General features: G+C 46.7%; 1 protein-coding gene across 4 annotated transcripts in view; it reads left to right on the forward strand.

Moving 5' to 3' along the window:
- LOC119180255 (alpha-N-acetylgalactosaminide alpha-2,6-sialyltransferase 5) overlaps window positions 1-25,365 on the forward strand; it is a 143,239-nt gene that overhangs the window by 92,723 nt on the left and 25,151 nt on the right. For 3 of the 4 annotated variants that reach the window (XM_075869887.1, XM_037431405.2, XM_075869886.1), the window contains exons 3-4: window positions 1,663-1,755; window positions 3,927-4,062. In XM_075869887.1, coding sequence (XP_075726002.1) covers window positions 1,663-1,755; window positions 3,927-4,062 — 229 coding nt within the window. The remainder of the gene's footprint in view (window positions 1-1,662; window positions 1,756-3,926; window positions 4,063-25,365) is intronic. The other variant, XM_075869885.1, reaches the window with a different exon arrangement.

Raw genomic sequence — 25,365 nt, forward strand, 5'->3', positions numbered from 1 at the left:
CTGCTTGCTCTGTCACTCTCATTGTCGCGCACATAACGCGATTTAGCTGCCTCATGTAGCGACAGATAATGACCTCAGGCTTGAGCATCATTATTATTATTAATATTTGATGGACACTCTCCGCTGAATTTTGCCGCCGAGCGTCGGTGTCACTCACCATATATGTCTGCGCATATATATATATATATATATATATATATATATATATATATATATATATATATATATATATATATATATATATTATTTATTTATGAGAATGCAAAAGAGGAACGTAGTCGAGGAAAAGACTGGCGCGCGGAATCAAACGAGGGACCTCTGGTTCGTGAACATGAGGCGTTAACCACTATGCCACCGAGAACCACCTCTTTCACGTTCAAATGGCGAGCTCTTTATATCTACCACTTACCACTCTTGGCGGGCAACTCGGGGGGAACTGTCTTGTTTTCAGCATTACCAGCAACATGACGCAATGAGCACGCGTCGTCACATCGTCAAGACGCGGAGGCGCGCGCTCTCATCTCCCACGCGTTCCTCACCCTGCGGAGAGGTGAAAGATGGACGCTCGCTCACGCACCCTTATCTTGCGGTGGGTAGGATCGTACGTCTTGGCTGGCCTTGGGCTTTCACTGAAACAATCCTTTTGTTGTTACTGGGCGCACAAAGCTCACTTCACTCGTTGCAGAGCCTCCGTTTCCGAAAAGGGCGCGCTTTGCAGACGCAGCGAAGTAACAACTGAGACGCCTATTCGCGTTCAACTGTAGCTGTGAGCACGTTTCTTGCGTCATTTGTACGTGATAAACGCGGGCCACGTTTCTACTGCTTTCCATTCTGCGTGTGACCTCCTAATTTGTTGTTTTCGCGTTCATTGCTTCGCCTTTGTGGGAAAGGTGTTTTGCTTTTTATTGCTTAACTCCCCGATATTTTTTATGTGCCCAGAATGAAGTTCTAATGTACAGCCACCCATTTTTAAACCTAAAAGCGGGAGTGTCTGCTGCCAGGTCAGCAAGCGCCTGTTCCGTGCACCCTGCTGGTGTCCGGTTCCTGGAACAGCCTAGCAGATGACAGCTGCAGAGTGCTGTTTGTTACCGGCCTCCACGCATCGTCGTTCATTTCGCCGCTGTGCTCTGTTAAACGCCACTTATTGAGTACACAATCAACGCTCGCGCATTCGGGTTTAAAAAATGGAAGCTGAACGTGTGCGCTCCGCCATTGTTTTCGCACCTGCAAGACGATAGTTGGCTTGTTTGCTTGTTTCGCTCAAAACTCCCCCCCCCCCCCCCAATGAAACAATGAAAGGGCATCGTCCAAACCCTGTCCAACGATTTACGTCGAGGAGGAATCACCACCTTTGAACTGCGGAACAGTATGGAAAAGTTGCGCAGTAAATATGATAGCTGGGCAAGTTTTTATGAATTATTTACGAATTTTCGTAGTGCCTACAAGAGACAGGAAGACGCCAAAAGAAGGTACCAGCCTCCTTGTGTTTGTGCCTCTTTTCTGCTTGTCCTCATTTTTCATGCACGCAATGAAAGTTCGTAATATAGAATTGAAGGTTGCGCCAGGTGATGATGCATGCTTGCTGAAATGAAGCGCATATACACCATTTATGCATCACCTGTGAGTGTGGTCTGCAACATGTGTCGATCCTGTGTGCCGTAGGTGCTGATTCTGCCTCGCACTTCCTAGGAGAGAGCGACGAGCACAGTCAGCGGAATTTTAGCTGCGGCACGTGCGCCCTTGTAGGTTATTCCGGTGAGTGTACAAGTGCGCCATTTTTTCGCATGCTTCGTGTACAGAAACGCTTCTATATAAAAAGCTGCTCTTTGACTGGGTCAATGCAAGATTTTCTAATTATATCTCTAACTTAACCTAGGCGTTCTGTTAAACATTTCGCCTCAATTATTCCACTAATTTATGGAGATATCACTTTTTTCCCGATTTCCTCTTGAGAACCTGCACAGTGAAAATATTCATAGTACCTTCCGTAAACTTGAAATTCACAAACTATGCTGCTTTACTGGGGATCGGGTCCATGGTCGTAAAATAAGGCATAGCGTACAAGATACCAAATGTAGGATAAAAAACTCAAGCATTGTCGAGGAATGCAATGTTTAATTCAGGTTGAATTCATTGTTTTGCGTTCTGCCTTAATTTCATACTCGCAAAGTACTTGGGATTAGCTGGTGCGTCTTTCTGTATGTGTATTTCTGCTGTTTTATATCTTGACCTAGTCTCACTTGCGAATAACGTGTTTAATTGTTTCTCCAGTTTTTGTTTTGTTAGCAGGAACTCACGCTTTCATAATTATAATATTGTGACGGTGCTTTCTACGTGAAGATGCAAGCAGGTGCAGAAACGTAATTATGCCCAAATTAGTTATTGATTTATATATTACGTGGGACATTGAGTCCCAAAAACAACATATGATTATGAGAGACGTTGCAGTGGTGCAAGCTGAAAATTTTCTTCATCTGGAGTTCTCTGACGTGCACTGATATCATGCAGTACACAGGTCTCTACCATTTTGCCCTCATCGAATTGCGACCGCAGCAGCCGGGATCCAACCCGGGACCTTCAGGTCAACAGCTGAGCCCCCTAGGCATTGAGTCACCCAGGCGGACTGTACAAATTAATGACTCACAAACATTTATCGGCCTTTTCTGAAGCTATGAAGTAACGTGGAATGAAGCCCTACCGATTGTGATAAAGTTCAAAAGTTTTAAGAAACTTTGTTATACGCAGATCTTTTAAATAATAATCCTTACTATCTTCCATTTCATTTCAGTCGAGACAGTATCTCAAAATACTTACTGGTTTGTCACTCAAATAGAACACATTATTCCTAATCACATGAAAAGTCGATGATCATTTCAAAACTAACTAGCACTTGTTGGCAGCCGTTAAATAGCGTGTGATTGATAGCGTGTGGTTAGATGGCGGCGCTTAGTTGATCATCTTACTCCTAAATTACATTTGAATAGAATAGTCCAGATATTTTTTTCGGCTTGAATGTCCGCATATAACTCTGAAGCAAGATGCGCGAGTTTTCTCAGGACAAAGATATTGCATTGAAACAACTATAGAGCCCTGTTTCCCTGACCACTCAGAGTGCCCACTTTCATTGCCACATACCACTATATCTTCTGGTCAGGGCTATATAAAAATCAGAATTGAACTAGTATTGCTACATCAATTAGTTTCGGAATCAAAAGGGACAAAAAACACCCAGCAGAATACAAGTGCTTTGATTGGCTCAGTGCTCAGGCTTGAAGCAGAGTGTTCAGCCTCCTCTTGATTACTTCGGAAGAAGGGGGCTTTCATGCTGATCGAAGAGGGCACATACAAACGTCTAATACTTTCTGTACAAATGCGCCTTCGTTAGTTCTGAACATTTGAGGTGGCTGGTTTCTTTCTTAAGTATATAAGAATAATTTCTTGCAAAAATAATGTGTTGATGTAGACTTTCTAAAAAAAGTTGTCCACAGACCTGAAGCCGAGTTCCCAAAACTTCTATTAAATGCATTTTTCTGATGATGAGCTGGCTGTGCTAATAATTTTGATTGGCCTAAATTCACTCAAACGAAGACGTTTCACATGCGACTTGTTTGCGCATGCGGTGCCTCTTCCTTCAAAAAAAATACATTTAGGTTTTTTTGTCGAATAAATTATATCAATAAATGTTCAGAGCTTGACGAGTCGCATGATAATTCATCATATGCGCAAGAGACAATGTGAAAGCGCAGTGAGCCGCCTTAGCACTTAATAGTAGTTTAGCGCTTAATGAAGCGTCAATACCAAATATACACGTGCTCAACTCCTTCAAGTACACTTCGTGGTATGCATGCACACATATGCGTGCCATACCTACTTCGAGTTAATCGTATTATCAAATAATTGACGTGATATACGTCTGATGAATTCAGGTCACCTCCTCAACTCTGCTATGGGTGACAAGGTCGACGCTTCAGACTGTGTCATTCGGCTGGGCAGATCACCGGGCCGAGGCTACGATGGAGACGTGGGAAGCAAGACTACGTTCCGTCTGATGCACGCCGACATGTGAGTTTCGCATTCGACACAACGGACGCTAACGCTCTGTTGCACTGTTTTATCCTGAATTTAGTTGCCACTAAAGTGAATGGAGTTCAGGTGCAGCAAATGCGTAGAAAAATGTTATGCTTCTTGTCATGAGAGTGCTAGCTCTAGCTCTATTCCCACAAACTGAGGGAACGAATTTGTCCCCGTGTTTCACTTTCAACTTCACCGGATTTTAATTGTAAGGTATTTTTCCTCGCAGTTGCGTTACGATGCATACCCACAGTGCCAATTTTTTTTCTCTCTCGGTGTCAATCAGCGAGGGCCGCCAGTGAGCGCGTGCATTAAGAGATTAGCTAAACATGACTCGCACCAACATCACTGCTCAGAGTGAGTCGGCCGTATTTGCGAACAGTGGTTAGCCCTTGTTTAGCGCTGTCTAAGGTTATACCAAAGGTTGTTAAAGACTGCGAACGTAGGAAAACCCTCAACCAACGTTCATGCGTGCACAATGCACTTCGTAGGAGTCAAGAGAAAAAGAGAGGAAATAACAGGACGCTAATTAACGTGGATGCTCTTGTGCTAGCCGGAAAACTGTCCACGTTGTTCAACCATACAATGCGGACTGGGCGCCATTACCACGTTTCGGCTGCGCAAAAGTTTTAAGCATGCAAGCGCTGCGAGACATGAGCGCGCAGGAAACAGCGTCGCGAAAAGCGGCAAGTGGAGGCCGATTCGTATTGATGAAGCCGAGTTTGGCTTGCTCTCTGTAATAGCCCACATGTTTCCAGATAAGGATAACTATAAGATATATCGACGTAACCTTGTCAATAGAAGAGGAGGTGGCGTGTTAATAGCGGTAAAAATATAGTGTCATATATTCACCTTGATACTAACCCTTTCAAAAAGATAATTTGGGCTACATGCATAACATCTTATGCTAAAACACCTATAGGATGATGGTATCGCCCACTGGAAGGGCATTCCTCCTTTCCCAAAGTTCTGCGTGATAACATAGAGTGAGCTATACAAAGTGTTCAGTTGATATAATATACCTTTATGGTGATTTTAATTACCCGCTCATTGATTGGTCTAGTATGTCTGTCTACCACATGTCGCATCTCATAAATTTTTTTCGAAGTAACTCTCGACTATAACTTGTGCCAAGTGTTTCAGCAATTCACCCGTTGTACCAACGTACTGGACCTGGTTTTCACTAAAGCACCTTAAACTTCTGGAGCAATTTCGTTCATAGAAGAATTTAGTGAACACAAGGTCCTTCCTCTCCATGTCAAATTGCTTGTAATGTTTACAGGCGCAGTAACTAAAACTATGGGCAATTATAACCATGGTGACTATAAACAACTTATAATAAAAGAATGATGACAACACCAGGGAACAACAAGCATCATCACAGAGAAAGGCACCACGAGATCGGCGCTCAAGCACCACCATCTTCCTCGTCCTGTGGCCATCACCAATCTTGTGCCTGTTCATTAGACTCGCCCAATAAACCTCTTTTTGTATTTGGTGGATAGTGCTGGGTAACCACATCACCTACGCCCTGGAACTCTGATCCCGCACTCTGCCATTGGCCATAGAAGTTTACGCTGCCCGACCGAGAGTACGTCTCGCGGCCGCTACTTACTCGGGCCCCGTTCACCAGCGAGACCCACCGATTGTTGCGGGCACTGAAGACCAGGATGTCAAGGACTGGCTGTCGTCCTACGAAAAAGTCAGTGGACCCAACAGGCGGGATCACGCTGCTAAGTTGGGCACTGTCAATTTTTATCTCACCAACGTGGTGAAGCTGTGGTAAACGTACCACGAAACGGAGTTCCCGAACTGGTCCGCCTTCAGGGAGGTGATATCTGCCGCTTTTGGTCGCCCTGCTTTACGGAAGCTACGCGCCGAACAACGTCGGCGCACACGGCTACAGGAGCCAGGTGAAACTTTCACCTCATTTATAGAAGATGTCATCGATCTCTACCCGCGCGTCGATGCCTCCATGAGCGAGAGTGCCGAGATACAGCACATTATGAAGGGCGTCGATGATGACGTTTTGCAGATGCTCCTCGCGAAGTCTCCTAGCACTGTGGACGAAGTGGTGACTTTGTGTGATAGCTACGATGTATTGAGGAGTCAACGAGCTCAGGCACGACGTTCATCCCAGACGATCCAAACAGTGACTGCACTGGACGTTATGGCTGACCAGACAAACCTTCTCGCACAACTGCAAGACTTCGTGTGTGAGGAAGTCGCTCGGCATATTTCTCTACTGCCTTTTGCTCAACGCCAGGAACTCTCGCAGCAGCACCTGCGGCGACACTCACCACAACTGGCTCCCATGCTACGACAAGTGGCTTAAGAGCAGATTTCTGAGGCTAAGCCGGTGCCCTTTCTGCAACACCCCATCACCGTGCCTCTTACACACATTGAGGCACTAATGCGGTGGCAGCTACACCAGCCCCCACCGTTCCACGGACTGCTGCATACCTCAGCCCGGACTCAGTCGTCCACCTCAGCCTCAACCGTCGTCCACCTCAGCCTCAACTCACCCGTCCGCCACATGGGCTGCTGCAATCGCCGCAAATGCCCTGAGAACGCGAGATAACCAGCCGATCGATTTGGCGTGTAGTTGTTCTGGTCATATCGCCGGATACTGCCGTCGTCGCGTGCCGAGATGCACAGACGCCCAAACATGGAGCAGCTTCATGGACCTTCCTCCAGTTCGTCTTGGAAATTCGGAAACTCAGTCAAGCACGTTTTCACGGGAATATCAGCGAACTGTGTCTGGTCGCTCACCTTCACCCCGTCGTCGCTCCATGTCACCCATGCGTTGTCGGCCAGCTCCTGAACACGAGGGAAACTAACCGCCGCAGTTTAGGAGACAATAACTGTGCTGTCGAAAGGCTCAAGTCTTCGAACATTGCCGTCGGATATTGTCGAAGTTTTTCTAGAAGGTACTCGAGCATAGGCTCTAGTTGATACTGGTGCTGCTCTTTCCGTAATAGATGCCATACTTTGCCGCAAACTCCGCAAAGTGATTACGCCTCTTGATATGATGTCCTTGCAAACAGTCAAAGGGGAAGCTGTTCGAGCTGTAGCCGCCAGTACTGTCCGACTAATCTTCGCGAAGCACCACTACACTCTTGAGTTTATTGTTCTCTCACCATGCTCACAAGACATCATACTTGGATGGGATTTTTTATTGCGTAACGACGCTGTTAATAGATGTGGAAGATCTAAACTTGGACTCTTCCCGTTTTACGGCCAACCAACCGACCACATTCGGCCCTCCGTACACAAACTCGTCGTCAAAGAAGGCACCTAAACTCCTCCGACAGCAGATGAGTTGCTCCCCGTCTTCTGTGACGGCATTAAAAACGAAGCTGCATTCTTCGAACCATCAAGCCTCGTTAGTCGAAAATACTTCTGCTTTATTCAACCCTCTACATGTTTGAATGAAACAGTGATCTCTGCCTTATCAATCCCCTTCTGTGTCTCATCGAACTGTTTCAAGGTGAATGGAGGCGGAAATGTTGTAGGCCCGTGTGCTCAGATTTGGGTGCACGTTAAAGAACCCCAGGTGGTCAAAATTTCCGAAGCCTTTCACTACGGCGTCTTTCATATTTGTATGGTGGTGTGTGGACGTTAAATCCCACATATCAATCAAATCAATTAATAAACGTGAATCTGTTGAACGCCTACATGTCATTCATAAATAACAAATTTTTACCATGCCGCGAGATTGTGTCGGGGACTACGACGCCATCAGTGGCCTTAACCCTTCCAATTGGCCACTTTTCGAGCTTTGCGATTCATCGACCACACTCTAAGCCAAAATTCGGCAAAGTTGGACTAACTGCAGTCGTTAAACCAATGGACGAACGGTTCGTCCAACAGGGACTAAATGTGTGACAATGCGTGTCTTGCGCAAACGCCCGGCAATGAATGGACCAACGGGGAGGGCAACTGCGCCGCGATCGCCTCCGGTCGATGCTGCACTGCAATGCTCGGCGTGATCGGCGATCATGAAAACAAGTTAAATAGCCTATACGCCACTGTTAAAGCGAAGCACTATGAAACGAATAGAAGATGTTATTAGAGGAAAGTAGTACAACACGCTGTCAGTGCACACAGCAAGTGCCCTCGCGTTTCCACCATGCCGGCACGGGCGAGCCGAAGCCAAGTGAAAGTCTCCGCAAACACGGGCAATGCCGAGAACTCGCTTTAATGTGCTGAATAAGTTCGAACTACGGTGAACACTGACAATGCTAATAAAGGTAAGCTGTTCATCAGCGGTCGTGTACCCACACAGCGATCACAAGTTCAAAGCGATATATAGAAAAAGTGGACTTCGTACGTCATCGGTATCAAGCGGGCTGCCGGTGTGAGTGCATTGCCGGCACAAGCGAAGGAAACGTCACGTACAGGTTCACAAAAATAGTAGCTCAGGCAAACTTCAGTCTTTTTATCTATGCGACAATCGTTATCAAAAATCCAACGTGTAGGCGATCGCGGATACGACTAATCGTGCGGCCAGCGGTACACAGGTTGTGCCTTACCAGCACGATGAAAGAACCGTGCCTGCGAACGGTCTCGTCGCTGTAAGTATACAGATAACTACATCACTCCGTAAGACACAGCGAACTTGAGGCACTTACCTATTGTTCATTTGTGACTATAAAATAACGACGACGAAAATTTCACGCTAGCCGCATGTTGCGATCGCCGGCGGTCGTTTAGCCGTACTCGTCGTAAGCCTAGCGACGCCGTCGGCAAACCGACACGGTATATGGCATCGGCGGGGCGCCTGCGGCTGCTTCGCCGGCTTTCCCGCACAAGCGCCGCTGCTATGTTTGTGTTTGCAGACTCGTGCGCCAGCACTGCGAACGCTGGTTCGGCCGACATGATCGAATACCAGCTGATAATTCGTATTTTCGGGCTGGAGGAATGTTGAAGATTAGATGGATTCATGTTAAAAGATCGATGCGCATCGGTGCTACGAATAAGCCCATGTAAATTTTCGCGTTACGGTGTCCATATTTATTGTTTTCTTAAGCCGAGTACAAGTCGCCCACTGGCACTAGATGGGAGGTCAAAATACTGTGCTATATATACCCGAGAGTCTGTTCTCTGTTGTACAGCGCGGGCAGTCAGTGTTTGCGGTGGTTTACTTTGAAATAATAGTGCGTATGTATGTAGGTGTGTGTGTGTGTTGCATGAATAACATACTATGATCTTCAGTGCTGATTAAATTGGAATAAACATAAAATATACTGCACAAACGCAGTGTCGCCATTTTTTTGCCATTGGTCCAGACGGTTCAACTGTTAGTCCCGCTGGAGCATTCTACTGGGGCCAACATTTAAACCAAGTGGAGTAAGTGCTTGGGGTAACAGTTCAGCCCTTGCAGTTACTCCCGCAGTTAGTCTAAAATTGGTTCAAAATCTGTGGCAGCGCATTTAGACCCCTAAAGGACCAATGGCATACCCCACTTTAGTCTTTTTCGGCTTAGAGTGCACCGACGGACTATCGTCATCTCAACCCTCTGCGCTTCTCCAGCTGCTCTACCAGTTCTGTGAATGCTTTGACGTTGCTCAACCTACCCTTGGCCGAACTTCCAATTTTTTTTCACTACATCGACACACGTTCCAACGTGCCAGTACGACAATGGATATACCGCCTTTCCGCAGCCGAATGTCACGTTATCACCGAACAGGTTGACGATGTGCTCAAGCGCGACGTTATCCGACCTTCCCAAAGTCCATGGCATCACTTGTCGTTCTTGTTAAGAAGAAGGATGGTGCAATTCACTTCTGCGTAGAATACAGGCGCTTAAATAAGATCACTCGCAAAGACCTGTACCCTTTGCCCAAGAATGATGACGCCCTTAATTGCTTACAAGGCACCGAGGTTTCTTCGTCTTTAGATATGCGTTCGTGGTATTGGCAGGTCCCCTTAGCAGATGTCGATCGTCCAAAAACAACCTTCATGACACTGGATGGGCTATATGAGTTCGATGTCATGCCCTTCGGCCTCTGCAATGCGCCGGTCACATTCGAGCACATGATGGACTCGGTTCTGCGGGGTTTTAAATGAAACATATGCCTCTGATACCTCGACTATATTGTCGTCTTTGCACCCGATTTCGCAACACACCTTGTACGCCTGAAAGATGCCCTCACGTGTCTCAAGAATGCTCAGCTACAATCGAATTTCAAGAAATGCCACTTCGCTGCTGGGGAGCTCACCATTCTCGGTCACGTCGTTTAAAAGAACGGCGTCCTTTCCGGCCCGGCTAGACTACGCGCTTTCGCTGAATTCCCCAAACCGACGACTGTAAAACAGTTAAGCAGCTTCATAAAATTATGCTCCTATTTTCGTCGGTTTGTGTGCAACTTTGCCTCCATATTGGCCCCTTTGACCCAACTTTTAAGCAGCGCCAATGACGTCTCGTCATGGTTTCCTGAGTGTGATCATGCATTTTCCAATCTTTGCCGTCTACTGACATCAGCGCCTATATTGCGCCTCTATGATCCCATGGCTGCAACTGATATCCATACAGGCGCTTGCGGTGTCGGTCTCGGTGCAGTTCTCGCTTAACGCAAGCCTGGATCCCCTGACTATGTCGTCGCCTACGCCAGCAGAACGCCTACCAAGGCTGCGGTTAACTGCAGTGTTACCGAAGAAGAGTGCTTAGACATACTTTGCGCGCTTGTGAAAATTCGTCGATACTTACTTGGCCGTACGTTTGAGGTGGTTACACACCATTATGGCTTATGTTGTCGTCGCTGAAGGATCCATCATGTCACCTTGCTCGTTGGGCTCTGCGAAATCAAGAGTCTGACATCCGTAACATGTACCGTTCCGGCCGCCAATATGCCTATGCTGATGCGCTCTCGCCATAACCTTTGTTAATTGATACTGCCTTCATATCCTTTATAGAACACATGCTGTCAGCTCTTGACATCGACACAATATCATCTGCACAACGCGACGATCCATGTATAAGTTCGCTTTTGAACGTTTTATCTGAGGTACCGACACATCTAACCACTCGAGCAATGTGACGCCAGGCTTCGTATTTCACCATTTGAGATGACCCCTTGTACCGGCACATTCGCTCACCAGACGGCTGGAAGTGGCTGCTCTTTATTGCACGAAAGCTGCGCTCTACAATCTGTGCATCATTTCACTCCGACCCGCAATGCACTAGCGCCGGTGTCTTCAAGACCTAGTAACGTTTACGGTAGCAGTACTACTGGCTTGGGATTTGTGCCTTTGCTCAACAGTTTATTCGCGGCTGCCACTAATGTCAGTGATGGAAGCAGCCACCACATCCAGGAGCAGCTCCATTACAGCCGTTTGCATGCCCCAACCACCCATTCGATCGCGTCGGAATTGACCTTTATGGACCACTGCCATTGACCATGGCAGGTAACTACTGGGCTATCTTGCTGTAGATGACCTGACACGGTACGTCGAAACCGCTGCTCTCCCTACGGTGACCGCTCAGCATGTCGCAGTTTTTGTTCTCAATTGTGTTGTGCTACGTCATGGCGCTCCTCGCGAACTTCTCAGTGACCGCGGCCATGTATTTCTGTCTGACGCAATTCAAGCATTTCTCAACCAGTGGAATGAGTACACCGGATGAGTACTGTTTACCACACTCAGACCTAGTAGTTGCGTTTGCGACCTACGCGTACAACACCGTTACCCAAGTCACCACAGGCTTTCCCTCATTCTTCCTTCCACACGGACGTCAACCATCGCACACAATCGACACTTTGCTGCCATAGCACCAGATGCATCGTAGTGCACGACCGTGTCCGAAACCGCCCATCACGCCGAAGAATGCTAATATAGCACTCTGAAACGCAGTTCCGAGAACACAGCGCGGTTTATTAATGCATCTCCGCCATTTTTTGTTTGTTTGTTTGTTTGTTTCCCTGGGATGATGGCTCATACCCACTCAAGGGGATTGGCCAAGAAAGTGTAGTGCAGTTTATCTGTGATCATTTTATCTATGTGTAATGAATTGGTATTATAATAGCACTAAAGTAAAAAACAACATAAAAAGAGCAAACAAGAAAAAAATAGAAAAGTCAAGTTGATCAATTTTGAGATTTGAGGTGTTATGATTATCACTCAGCTGCGTTTACTTCACTCTTCTTGGGGAGTAATAAATAATTTTTTGATTGAAGATCACAAAGGTATACGCTTGGTTGCCTGAATATAATCGCAAACGGCATTGAAAGCATCCCTGTGGCAATGTCCCAAAACTGAGGCACCAAAGCTTAGCGCCGCTTCTGCCGTCAATCTAACGCCTATTTTAAAAAATGGCCTAACTAGTAACCTTTTTCGAAGTATAGCGTAGCGGCGACAATACAAAAAATAATGATCTAGTGATTCCATTTCTCCGCAGAATACGCAGAGGGGTGATGTTGTCTCACCAGCTCTGTGTAGATACAGGTTTAGGGGGGGGGGGGGGGACACGACATCGAAACTTAGTAATTCAGACTTCGAGCTTTCTGGACTGGCTCCAGTGGAGTTGCCATGGAAACATGAGGTGGTTATATTCTGTCCAGGTAGTTACTTTTCCTATCGTATCAGTGGAGATTGCTGACTTTCGATATCTTAATGCCGTGATATATTCAACATCTGGCAGTATGGACAAAACTGGCCCATCAAGTGCGGCTCGTGCTAAGGAATCGGCCAATTCATTTAATCTTAATCCACAGTGTCCCGGAACCCATAGTAACGTCAGGATTCTCAACTGCGGGGTACTAATGTTTTGAATGTGCTTAGGATTCGAGAGTTCTCTGAAGCTATCAGAGCTGCACAAACTGAAAGAGAATCCGTCATTATGACTGCGCTGTTTTGATTTGATGGAAGTTATCAAATAGCTAAAATTATCGCCACGAGCTCCGCTTCAAAAACTGGAGTAAAATCAGGCAGTCTCACTGAAAAGGACCAGTCAAGCGAATCAGACGCAATGCCTACACCTGCCTTTTGATTATTTACGGAAACATCTGTGGCAATGATATTTTTAGTTTCTGCATGCTCCAAGTTTTTTAATAATATTGTCACAAAGACACAGGCACGTGTCTATAGTAGCCAGCCTACCTTGCGCCAATATGTTATTTAAAAATGTAAGAGATTGTAACTTGCCGTTTTGGGGGAATATATCATCATACACAATTATGACATGACGATTTGTGTCATTAGTCTCAATTACATTTCTAATGTTCACATTTATACTTTGTAGATTCTTTCGTACAAACATTATCTGAGGTTTGTGAAACTGTGGCCAATGAGCCAGAAAGAAGGCGTCTGGGTTTGCGATAAAAGCAAATTGAGACTTTCTTGCCGGTAAGCCATAAACTTTTAAAAATGCTTGTACGGTCAAAATTCGAAATCGACAAAGTAGTGTAGGCAGGCGCACTTCCTGGTACAGTACGTTGATAGCCACAAATCTAGGGAGTCTCAGACACATTCGCAGAGCTTTTCGCTCCAAGACAACTAGAGGTTTCGTTTTATAAGCAGGGCCACCCAAGAATAACATGCAGCCGAAGTCCATGATGGGGCGCATATACATCTTGTACAACGTTATGAAAGTGTGCCTCCGTAACCCATATTTCCGCTTACTTAGCCTGTGTAGTAAGCCTGAATTCGCCATTGTTCCAACTACCTCTTCTTCCCTTTCCTCAGCAGATTACCCGCTACTAGCTTATGTCGCAAGTGTGTCGTGCCAGAAGAAGAAGAGAAGTATGCCACAGATAGGCCCCCCTGCAGACAAGTGGCCGGGGGCACTTGAAGAAAAAAAATTATCAGACAGCGCTTGTCAGAATGGGTGCCGGCTTGATCCTTTCAATGCTGACTGTGTCTTCATGTCCATTATGCAGGATTGTAAAATGACGTTCAGAATGCTTGATGACTGGGAAAGTACCGTCATAGCGAGGCTGAAGAGCACGGTGAGGCGCATCGACACGAACAAAAATGTGTGAAGATGTCTGTAGGTTTGCCGGCAGAAAAACGTCGTTCTCAGTGAGCGCTGAAGTCGGTGATGCCGCAAGTTTTGCATGAAGATCCGCAGGCGCTGGACGAAAGAAGATGTATCCGAAACACTCTGCGTAGTAACGGGGCTGACGAGGTCACCAGGCAAACGGAGTGTGCAGCCATAAACCATCTCAGCTACAGAGCAGGCAAGTTCTGGCCGAAGTGTTGAACGCAGGCCGAGAAGCACGATGGCGAGCTGTGATACCCAATCTTCGGCGACAGGCTGCAAGGCGAGTGCTTCTTTTAGATGACGGTGGAGTCTCTCCACTAAGCTATTTGATGCAGGGTGATACGCAGTTGTGCGAATACGCACACAACCCAGTAGAGATGTGACAGAGGTCAAAAGCGCTGACTCAAACTGTTTGCCTCTATCAGTAGTCACCGCTGATGGTACACCGAAACGGCTAATCCAGGTAGCAAGAAAGGTACGAGCAACTGTTTCTGCCATCATGTCAGACATTGGAGCTTCTTCAGGCCACCTAGTGTACCTCTCAATACACGTAGGCAAATACGTTTTTCCCTGACATGGAGGTAATAGCCCGACAATGTCCAAATGAATGGTGTCGAAACGTGCATCAGAGAGAGGGAATTTTCCCCATGAAGGCTTGGTGTGCCGCTGCACCTTGATACGCTGACATGCTCTGCAAGTGCGAACGCAGTCACGAATGTTAGCGCGTGTGCGCGCCCAGACATAGCGTTCAGTGACCAGATGTTGCGTAGCTCTTACGCCTGAATGGCAAATGGAGTGGAGAGTGTCAAAAATGGCACGACGAAGCTGTGAAGGAACATAGATACGAGTGCAGTTGTGTGAAACATCGCACCAGAGCGTAACGTCGTCGTCGGGAAAGTTGACCTGTTCCAGTCAGAGAGAAGTAGAGGATTCGAGTCGTGGAAGCTCATCGTCTAATGCCCGTGCTTCCGCGAGCAAGGACAATGAAAGGTCGGTGGTGCCTGTCGTGGCATTGATGGTAATACGACTGAGAGCGTCCGCTGCACTGTTAAAGCTGCCTCTTACAAAACATATGTCTGTGGTGAATTCGGCAATGAAAGCAAGGTGTCGAAGTTCTCTAGGAGTGTGCGTTGCACTGCAAGAACGTAGAGCCGAAACAAGGGGCTTGTGGTCGGTAAGAACGGCAAATTGTCGCCCTTCAAAGAAGTGCTTCACCGCAAGGTAGGCCGCGAGGAGCTCCCGTCCGAAAGTACTATATCGGCGCTCAGTGTGGCGTAACTTGCGGCAAAAGAAGGAAATTCGAGCCCATGCATCATTAATCCATTGATGAAGAGCGGCCCCAACTGCTTCTGAAGAAGCGTCCACCATATGGGTAGTGGGAGCAGTTGTTGAAGGGTGGTGCAGGAGGGCGGCCTGGGCGAGCTTGGTCTTAGCGGCGACAAAAGCTTGATTCGCGACTGTGTTCCAGGGAAGTGCGGCCGACTCGGCTTGCAAAGTCGAGACTAGTGCTTCCAGAGGCTGCAGCAGTGTAGAGCATGTAGGAATAAATGGTGATAAAAATTGACGAGTCCGAGAAAACGTCGTAGACTGCGTATGGACGTTGTAGGCGGGACTCGAAGATAGCTTGAACCTTGTCTAGTAGAGGAGTGATGCCATCTTCAATGGTCTGATGTCCGAGGAATGCGATATCCGAGACCCCAAACTGACACTTTTCTACATTGATGACAAGGTCGTAATCACGAAGCCGAGTGAAAAGCTGACATATATGTGCCTTGTGCGTTTCAGCGTCATTGCTGGCAACGAGAAGATCGTCGATATAGGCAAAACAGAACGACAAGCCTCTTGTGGCTTTGTCTATAAAACGTTGAAATGTCTGAGCTGCGTATCTAAAACCGAAAGGCATTCGTAAATACTCATAGAGCCCGAATGGGGTAAATATTCAATCTTTGGGAATTTGAGAAGCCTCAATAGGGATCTGGTGATAAGCTTTCACCAGATCAGTCTTCGAGTATAGAGCTGTGCTGGTTAAAAAGCAGTACAGTCCTGAATATTGGGTAGAGGGTGTTGATATGGAACGGTGACTGCATTGAGAGCCCGATAACCACCACAGGGCCGCCAGTCATTGTTCTTCTTGGGAACCATGTGTAGCACCGACGACCACTAGCTTGATGACGGGCGAATGATTTGCAACTGCAACATATGCTCAAACTCGTTGCGAGTGATTCGGAGTTTATCAGGGCGAAGTCGGTGAGGGCAGCAGTGAAGCGGTGGGTCTGTGTTAACGATGCAGTGGGTCACAGTGTGCTTGGCGGTTTTATCCATGGGAGACTCTGTTGTATTATCCAGAAACTCGTTGAGCAGAGCTGTATATGGTGACGTGGGTGGTTTCACGAAAGTGGGGTTTAGGGCCGCAGCGGGTGACAGAAAACCATAGACCGATAAGCCGGTATAGCTATCCACCAGGCGTCAGCGGTTCATATCCACGAGCAGATGAAAATGCCTTAAGAAATCGGCGCCTAAGATTGCGTAGCGTACATCTGCTATCCAAAATAACCACTGCAGTTTCCTCTTAAGACCGAGATCAAGGGCCAGAGACTTCTCTCCGTAAGCTGCGATGACCGAAGAATTGATCGCTTGTAAAGGAGTTGACTTCTGTCGAAGACGCCTGTCAGTTTTGGACGCTGGGATTATGCTGACTTCTGCTCCAGTGTCAACCAGCAAGCGCAGACCCGTGGTTTTGTCAGTGATGTGGAAGAGGCGGCTTGATGTTTGCCCTTGATCGCCCGCCGCTGTCATTGACGATCGGCCGGAGCGTTTCCCATGCGCCATGAGCAAGGTGGCACACATCTGCGAGCCGCGGCACGAAAACGCCGGTGATAATAGCATGTGTTCTGCGGTGAAAAGCAGTGCTCGGGCTGGTGGAGGGCCCGTTGCGGAGCAGTCGACGTGAGAGATGGTCGATGTGGACGAGGCTGGTCATTTGTGTTGCGAATGCTCAGCCATTGCAGACGCAAGTTGGCGACTTCAGCTGCGGGATCTTTTTTTGTTTTTTGAAGGGAATCTGCTTCGGAAATCTGAGAGGTGTAGGCAGCGTTTATGACTGCCGAAGCAACGTCCATCATGTCATCGGCCATTTCCGCCAGCTCCGACAGTGGCTTATCCCGAGCTGGGACAAGAGCCTTTCGCATGGTAAGTGGAAAACGCTGTAGAAACAACTCACGTAGTATGGATGTTTCCGAAACGTCTGGCTGGTCCCCAAGCAGGGGCTGCAGGTGACGTAGAAACTGTGTGGGACGGCTCTTCGTTCCCAGAAGTTGCAGAATGCGCCGATGCTTAGGCGGAACGAGACGGTGAAGAAGAGCCTGTTTGACTGTCGTATATGGAGTGTCACCAGGCGGGCCCACGAGGATGTCGCGTATTTCGGCCATTGCCTGTGGCGGCAACGCTTCAACGAGGAGCTCATGCTTGCGAACGTCTGACGTGATGCGATGAATGCGGAACTTGTTCTCAACTTGAATGAACCATAAGGAGGGATCGGCAAGCCACAGCTGTGGTAGCGTCATGGTAGTAGTACCTCCAACAACACCCGAAGAGGGTACATGGCTGGGTGCAGTGGCAGCGGTAGCAGGGCTGAGGCTGTCGAGATGCTCACGCTGCTCATGGAAGGTCGCGTTCGTAGGCCGGGTCACCAATTATTATAGCACTCTGAAACGCGGTTCCGAAAACACAGCACGGTTTATTAATGCATCTCCGCCATTGTTCCAACTACATCTTCATCCCTCTCCTCAGCAGATTACCCACTACTAGCTTATGTCCCAAGTGTGTCGTGCCAGAAGAAGAAAAGTATGCCACACCGACAACTAGCAAAGCAGTTTACTACGACCGACCAGCAATGCCATAAAGATGTCCGGGATCGAGACCACCCTTTTGCCGCGAAGTTCGCACCTGGAACAGTTGTATGGCTGTATGTACCACCATGCGCACCTGGTTTGTCTACTAATCTACTTTCAAATTACCATGGTTCATAACGCGTGGTAGAGCGCACATCGCCCATCAATTACGCCATTGCACCACTTATGCCACTCGGAGACCATCATTGGCGTAAACACGATGTTGTTCACGTGAACCGCTCCAAGCCGTACTTAGAGCCGCTCGTTCCCACCTGTTAGATCACTAAGATGGCTTCATCTTTCTCGACGGGGGCAATTATAATGAAGGAATGATGACAACACCAGCGAACAACAAGCATCATCACAGAGAGAGGCACTAAGATATCGGCGCTCGAGCGTCACCACCTTCTTTGTCCTGTGGCTATAACCAATCTTCCGCCTGTCCGTTAGGCTCACTCAATAAAACTCTTTTCAAATGTAACACCGAATTAGAATTTTTAAATGCGAAGCGTTTTTTTGCGAACTTCAGCGATATTGCGAGTATCTATCTATCTATCTATCTATCTATCTATCTATCTATCTATCTATCTATCTATCTATCTATCTATCTATCTATCTATCTATCTATCTATCTATCTATCTATCTATCTATCTATCTATCTATCTATCTATCTATCTATCTATCTATCTATCTATGCACCTACGACTTTTAGCTCTCGTGGCCGTTTAGATAATGGTATTGATACCAAACTTGCTATGGCGTATTACGACCATGTGAAGAACATTTTGACTAGTAATAACATGACAGTCATGACATGAATACCATGAAAGTCATGATTTACAGTTCATAGGCCTGCATCTCTTGCGTTGGTTTCGTTCTCATAGCATGATGCAAAACTTGTATGGTATGACATGATTACATGGCGAACACAAGAGACACACCTTGCCTTGAAAAATCATGACTTGCATGTCATGTAGCAACATGACTACATACCAAGCTCATGATGCGCTCACAGGCGTTTCACGAGCGTCACATATACCAAATTTGTTATTACGTTACGTGAATGGACGATGAAGGTATGCGACTGGTGCAAACATGATAACCATGAGATGCGTGTCATGTATCAACATGGCTGCATGCCACGCTCATGATGCGCTGGCGGCCCTTTCGCTAGCTTCACTTATGCCAAATTTGGTATTACGCGTCGTGAATGAATGAAGAAAGTATATGACAGGTGCAAAAATGATTATCCTGACACGCGTGTCATGTAAGAACATGACAACATACCACGCTCATAGCGTGCTGTCGGTCGTTTAGCTAGCTCCACATATACTAATAGTGGTATGACGTGACGTGAATAGATTAAGAAGGTAAACGAAACATATTAACTTGATAATCATGACACAGAAGTTATGTACGGCATCATTTACTTGCACCTCATAATGTTGGGCTGATTTTAAAGTGAACTATTAACCTTTCTCATTCGTGTTTTGCATATCATCGGTTTCCATTGTACGTGGCATCTCCAAATTTTTATTAACATCGTTTTCAGCCGTCATTTGCTTCACAGAGCATAAACACCACCTGGATTCTTTTTCAACAAGAAATATTAGAGCTAGTTGAGCAGTTCTCATGTCTACTCTCTATATTCAAAATTAGGACTAACCATTGGTGTACAAAGCAGCTTCGAATATTACGGAACAAAGAGAAACATCCGTATAATACCGCAAAAGGCCATGTATCTGATTCCTACTGGGAAAATACAAGGCGCGCTTGCAAGAGTACTGCAATGATCTAGGCTCGGAAAAGAAAGAATATTATTTGCAGGATTTGCCCTCACTTATAAAAATAATCCTGAAAAATTCTGGCAAATAATCTCTCCTTACAATAAGTCCTTTATTCGCGTTACATTACGTGATGCTAAACAAACTCCGCCTTCTGATGAAGCTTGCGCACTTGCCTTAAATGCATATTTCACCTCAGTTATCACAAAAGAAAATTGTTCGAATGAGCTATTTGTGTATGATTAGTCCTTTATTTTCATGACTCCTACCGTCGTCACTGCAGACGGTATCATGAACATCATCACGAATCTTAAAATCTCTACTCCATCAGGCATGACAACAGTATACCTAAAATACTGAATAACAACACTGATATTTACAGTCGCTTCCTGTGTCTTATCTTCAACCAGTATATGTCTCCTGGTGAGTATTGATGGCAACGTAGTTCCCATATTCAAATCTGGTGGCAGGCACTCGCCGCGTATTTATCGACCCATTTCACTTATATGCACATTCTGCTAACTGCTTGAGCATATAGCATTTCTTATATATGATCACTTGAATCGAATAACTTCTTTTTTCCTAATCAGCATGGCTTCATACAGGCTAGTGATGTGATACTCAGTTGTTGGAATTCACCAGTGACCTTCACTCAATATGAATAGCAACGATCAAACAGGCCGCCTCTTTTTCGATTTCGCCAAAGCTTTTGGTACTGGCCCTCATTGTCACTTATTGTTTAAGTTTTATTCTCTCTGTATCGATTCAATAACACTGTCCTGGATACGCAACTTCTTGTCATCTCGTCAGCAATTTACGGTAGTTAACAGCCCTTCATCTAACATTAGTGATGTCAAGTCTGGTGTTCCCCGAAGCAGTGTACTGGGTCCATTGCTCTTGTTTATTATACAATAACCACTTGCCCGTTAAGCTTTTATCCTCAGTTAGGTTGTTCGCGGATGAGTTTCTCATCTACCGCAATAGTCAATTTATTGACGATCATTTCTCTATCAAAAATGACCTTAATCTAGCCTACAGGTGGTGCGAAAGCTGGCAGATGTCCCTTAACACCTCTAAATGAAAGTTAATCTCGTTCACTAAAAAGCGTACTAACTCATAATTTCGCTACACTATCTATAATACCGTTGTTTCAGCCACACTATCGTACAAATATCCCGGTGTTCACCTTTCATCAGACTTATATTGAAATACGCACACATAGAAAGTCTCCAGCTTTCTGGCTAACTGCGCAGAAACTTGTCCGACGCTCCTTCTAACCTACGCGCATTATAATATGTAACTTGTCTTTGTCGGTCACCGAAGCAAGGTTACCTAGTCCATACGTTGGAAGCCCTCCAGAGTAGGGTAGCGAGGTTCATAGCTGGTAATTTCGACTATCACTCAAGCATACCCCTAATAAACCAAGACCTTCCTATAATGCCACTGAATAAATGCTCCGTAACTGCCCTTTCATGTTTATTTTATAGGTACATCTACAGTAACAATTGCCACTTTTTGCTACTTCATGTCGTTTTGCGCACATCTCGACGCATTCACAATGCAGGTAGTTTCATGTGCAGTCATGTCCACACACTCGTACCTAACTCACATCACCTCAGGCCATAGAACATTAAAACAGCCTTCCAGATCAACTTGTATCCATCTCTAACTATGAATACTTTTGTGATAACCTTATTTCATTGCGTTTTATTTTGATAGCACTAATATGGTGTTGCAACCGGGGTTTGCGGCACCGGAGATCCGGGATCATGATGTCGAAACAGAAGGAGGTTGTACATCGTAGAGAGGGTTTATTTACATTATTTACATGGCACGGGCTCTCTGGCCCGAAGCTCCACATTGAAAACTCTACACTGAAAAAGGTTGTCTGTTGAGCAAGCTCCTTGAAGTGCACTCAGCAGCCCGCGAGGGCTGAATAAATACCGTCCCGTCTGCCCAGATCCCTATATTTGGTAATAGGTCCATACGGCACTGTCCAATAACATGTCCCGCAGCACACACGAGTGTCATTATGCCAGCACCGCCCAAATAAGCACACATACACAAAGACACAAACCGAACACGTGTATGGTCCCGGCGATGCTGCCTCCTTCAGCGACTATTGCTTGAGCGGGGTGAAACGAGTCTCATCTTGCCGCTCCCGCCGACCACCTATGCTTTGTCGAACGGCAGTTGTGGTCTAGGCGCCACCGAGTGGCCATTCCTGGACATCCGGTGCTGATTTGAGCGTCGGCGACTCATCAGTCAGAGACGCACAGCCTGATGGTCTGACGTCCATAATCGGTGGAAGCTCGGCATTGTGGCTTTTACCGGGGCACGAAGACGCCACGTGTCGCACCTTTGCGCGAGCCCGAACACAGCAGTGCTCCGTAAAAAAATTTCAGCCACGCCGCGCCCAGTACATGGAAACAGCAGGGCGTCTTGGCGCTGCTTCTTATCTCCACAAAATGACAAGGCGACTGCCTTTGTTCCTTTCTGGTGGCCGCGGCAAAAGGGTGGCCCGCCAAGCACAACAGTGGGTCCACCGGTGGGGAACTAGCGACCTGAGGGGTACCAGCCGTACAGGTGGCCCGAAGCGTAGTTGTTTGGTGGCGTCATCAAGGCCACTGCCAATGACGCAATACGGCCATCTTCAATCACCCATGCGCCTTTTCTCCCTGGGATTACACACACATACACACAAACACACACACGGGAGAGCACACTGCCCGCACTTGAGACACACCGAGTCCAAACATATTCTAAAACCAACCTTCATTAAGAATTTTATTCAAACACAAGGAAGCAATCGGATCATTTCTCTGAGTTTTCGCCGAAGCTCCCAATCCCAACACGAGAATAACATTCCCCTAAACAGTTTTTACAAAAATAAATAATCAATCAATGCTCTCTTCGTGGCAAACTTGTGTGCCAGCGTTAGTAATCTGCTGTAACTTACCAGGCTTCATACTCCTAAAATAAAGCCTTTTGCTTCACACTGTTTTTTAGTCCCCAAAATTTTGTGCCGCCAAAGCTAGTCGTCAGTTTCATTTGAGCCGACCAAGGGATAACTGTCATGCTGCACCTGTATTAGGAACATCCACACTACACGTCCGCAAATGCGTGTCATAGTGATCCTGCGTGAAATAACGACTAATTCTGACTTTTGATTGCCGTCATCATAGAAGCTACACATTAATTCTCGAAACAACAAACTCACTGATTTCATTACGTCCACACCGGACACATGCGAACAAAACAAAAATCAACAAAAAATATTGCATGAATCCTGAAAACACGTAAAGAATTTCCTTGCGTCTTTGCGCTCACTCAAAACCAGCTTCTAACGTCACCCCTATTCGACAAACGCTCCTAGGCGCGTTGTTATGCAACTGTACCGCGCTTATCTTTAAATCCAAAACATACACTGCTCAATAAATAAACAAAACCTAACACTTGTTATTTAAACGCTAGCTCCGGTATCAGAAATGCTCAAAAAATTTCCAAAATAAAAACCAACTTAAACTCCCAATTATAACTTCAAAACAAAAATCAAACAAATCCGCTAACGAGCCTTTCTAAACGCTCACCGCTGTCACTCAAGTTTGAGTCGAACGCGTGGCAGTCGCGTCCTGTGGGCCTTTCTTGGCAAATGGGGACTACAACAATCGCGGAAGCAATTCGCTTCGCCCCCGAACCCCACCAAGCCTTTCACTGGCGCACAGAGTGCTTCCCCTCGTTCAGCTGCGTTTTGAGTACCACTGACTTTGTACCCTCATGGCCCATCAAACCTGCGGTAGATTGAACATCGGGAAGTCGAGTGCCCCCTTACTTCCTTCTGCATTTTGGCCACACGCCCTTCCTTTTCGTCTCGTCCAGCTGCTCGAACACGTGCAAACCAATTTCGGCGTGGATGACAAAGACATAATTCTGCTCGCTACACCCCTTCCTTCTGTCTGCATGATCGCCCAGGGCACTTTTCTTTTTCTTCCGGCGGCTCGGACGCACGCAGAGCAACTCCGGCGCCGACGACAAAGGCCTCAATCGAATTACTACCGTTGAACATCTACTGCCTTTCTTCAAGCGCGTGCTCGTTGTCACTTTCCTGCCTTTACGATGCTTCTTCCGTCTACGCTTTTTCGTAAGGGGCCTCTCTGAGGCTGCTGCTCGCGCCTCTTGCTCCCTAGCACTCTCGCTGGTTTTGTTAGCTGTCTTGCCCACGCAGTCCTAATGATTTGCGCACAAATCGTCCTCTTACTCTCCAGACTGGCGGACAGCTTAACGCGTCTCGTAATACTGCAGCTGTTTTCTTATATAAGTGGTTATATCAGAAGAAAAGAAAAGAAAGGTGCCGACCCGTAACTGTCTCTCCTTACGAGGACACCTCAACAGGTCAGCAGAGGAATGGGATATTGGGAATAAAAGATATAGGAAAAAAGAAGGAGGGATAAAAAGAATAGAAGGAAAATAGACCGAGAAGAAGCCAGCCAACGAGAGAGAAAAAGAAGGAGATAGGAAAGTGGGGATCCGGTCGAAGCAGTCCAAGGGCGGGGTGCCACAATGCGAAAGCTGCGCGGCTTCAGGAGACCGCGGAGGGCGAACCAGTCGGCGGGAGCTACGCTGAAGTCTGAGATCGCGAGGGCACAACCGTCCAGCTTGAAATCCTGCGAGCGAAATCTGTTTTCTTCCGAAGGAGCTAGCTCGCACACCAGGGAGGTACTCACACCATCTCCTGAATTCATCCCGGTAATTTTGGTTAGCGCGTCAAAATCCTCTTGAACACCGCATGCAGGATCCACCATGATGATAATCTCTCGTGAATCCAGCCAAAATGCCTGGGAGCTCTGCACAAGTGCTCCATCCTGCGCTACCTCCTCAGAAATTTCTTGCATCGCCTTCCTGTATTGTTCTTTACTTATTTTCTGTTTCTCTATCCGTTCCTGATCTAATTATTACATATTCGCGAAGTGCTCAATATCGGCCGTGTTACTTTTTCTTTCGAGAATTACCTCACGAAGTTTAGATGCAGGCATATCATCCACGAATTCTAGGTCGAGATCTCGACACAGGTTTAGCAGGTTATCTCTCGTCAATCTCATTAGGTCCGTGGTGACTACTTCGCTTTGGCTCAGCTGTGAAAAAACACAAACCCACCAGCATTTCAATTCTGGGTCTGAAGAAATCGAAGCCTGGTAAATCCCACAGCGGAGACCGAAAGCATAAGCACACAAGTAGCACTGCGTGGCCAACCTCCATCTCTACACTTTTTCTATTTCTTTTTCACTCCTCTATTCTTCAAAATCCCAAAACATTCCCCTCAACGAACGCTTACAACTCCCGCAAACTCACGTACCTACTCGATTACCTAAGCTGTACTCAACCTACTTGCTCAGATAATCGAGTGTTGCTCTGTACTCAAATAACAACCGCAGGGCTTGGCAGTTGTTCGTTATACCTACCTCTTAACGGGTCTAGGCTCAATGACTTGATACATCTCAAGCAGAAAGCGGGGCGCTCGCTCGATTATGTGCGGTCGTGGTACGCTGCGTCAATCCCACCGAATTCCAGGGCTAGGGCTTTCGGCTGACCCCTGGTCCATGTCGCTATCAGTCGCTGAGTCTCATCCCACCGCTCCCA

This window comes from Rhipicephalus microplus, chromosome 7 (assembly GCF_043290135.1).
Source record: "Rhipicephalus microplus isolate Deutch F79 chromosome 7, USDA_Rmic, whole genome shotgun sequence".
Classification (NCBI taxonomy): domain Eukaryota; kingdom Metazoa; phylum Arthropoda; class Arachnida; order Ixodida; family Ixodidae; genus Rhipicephalus; species Rhipicephalus microplus.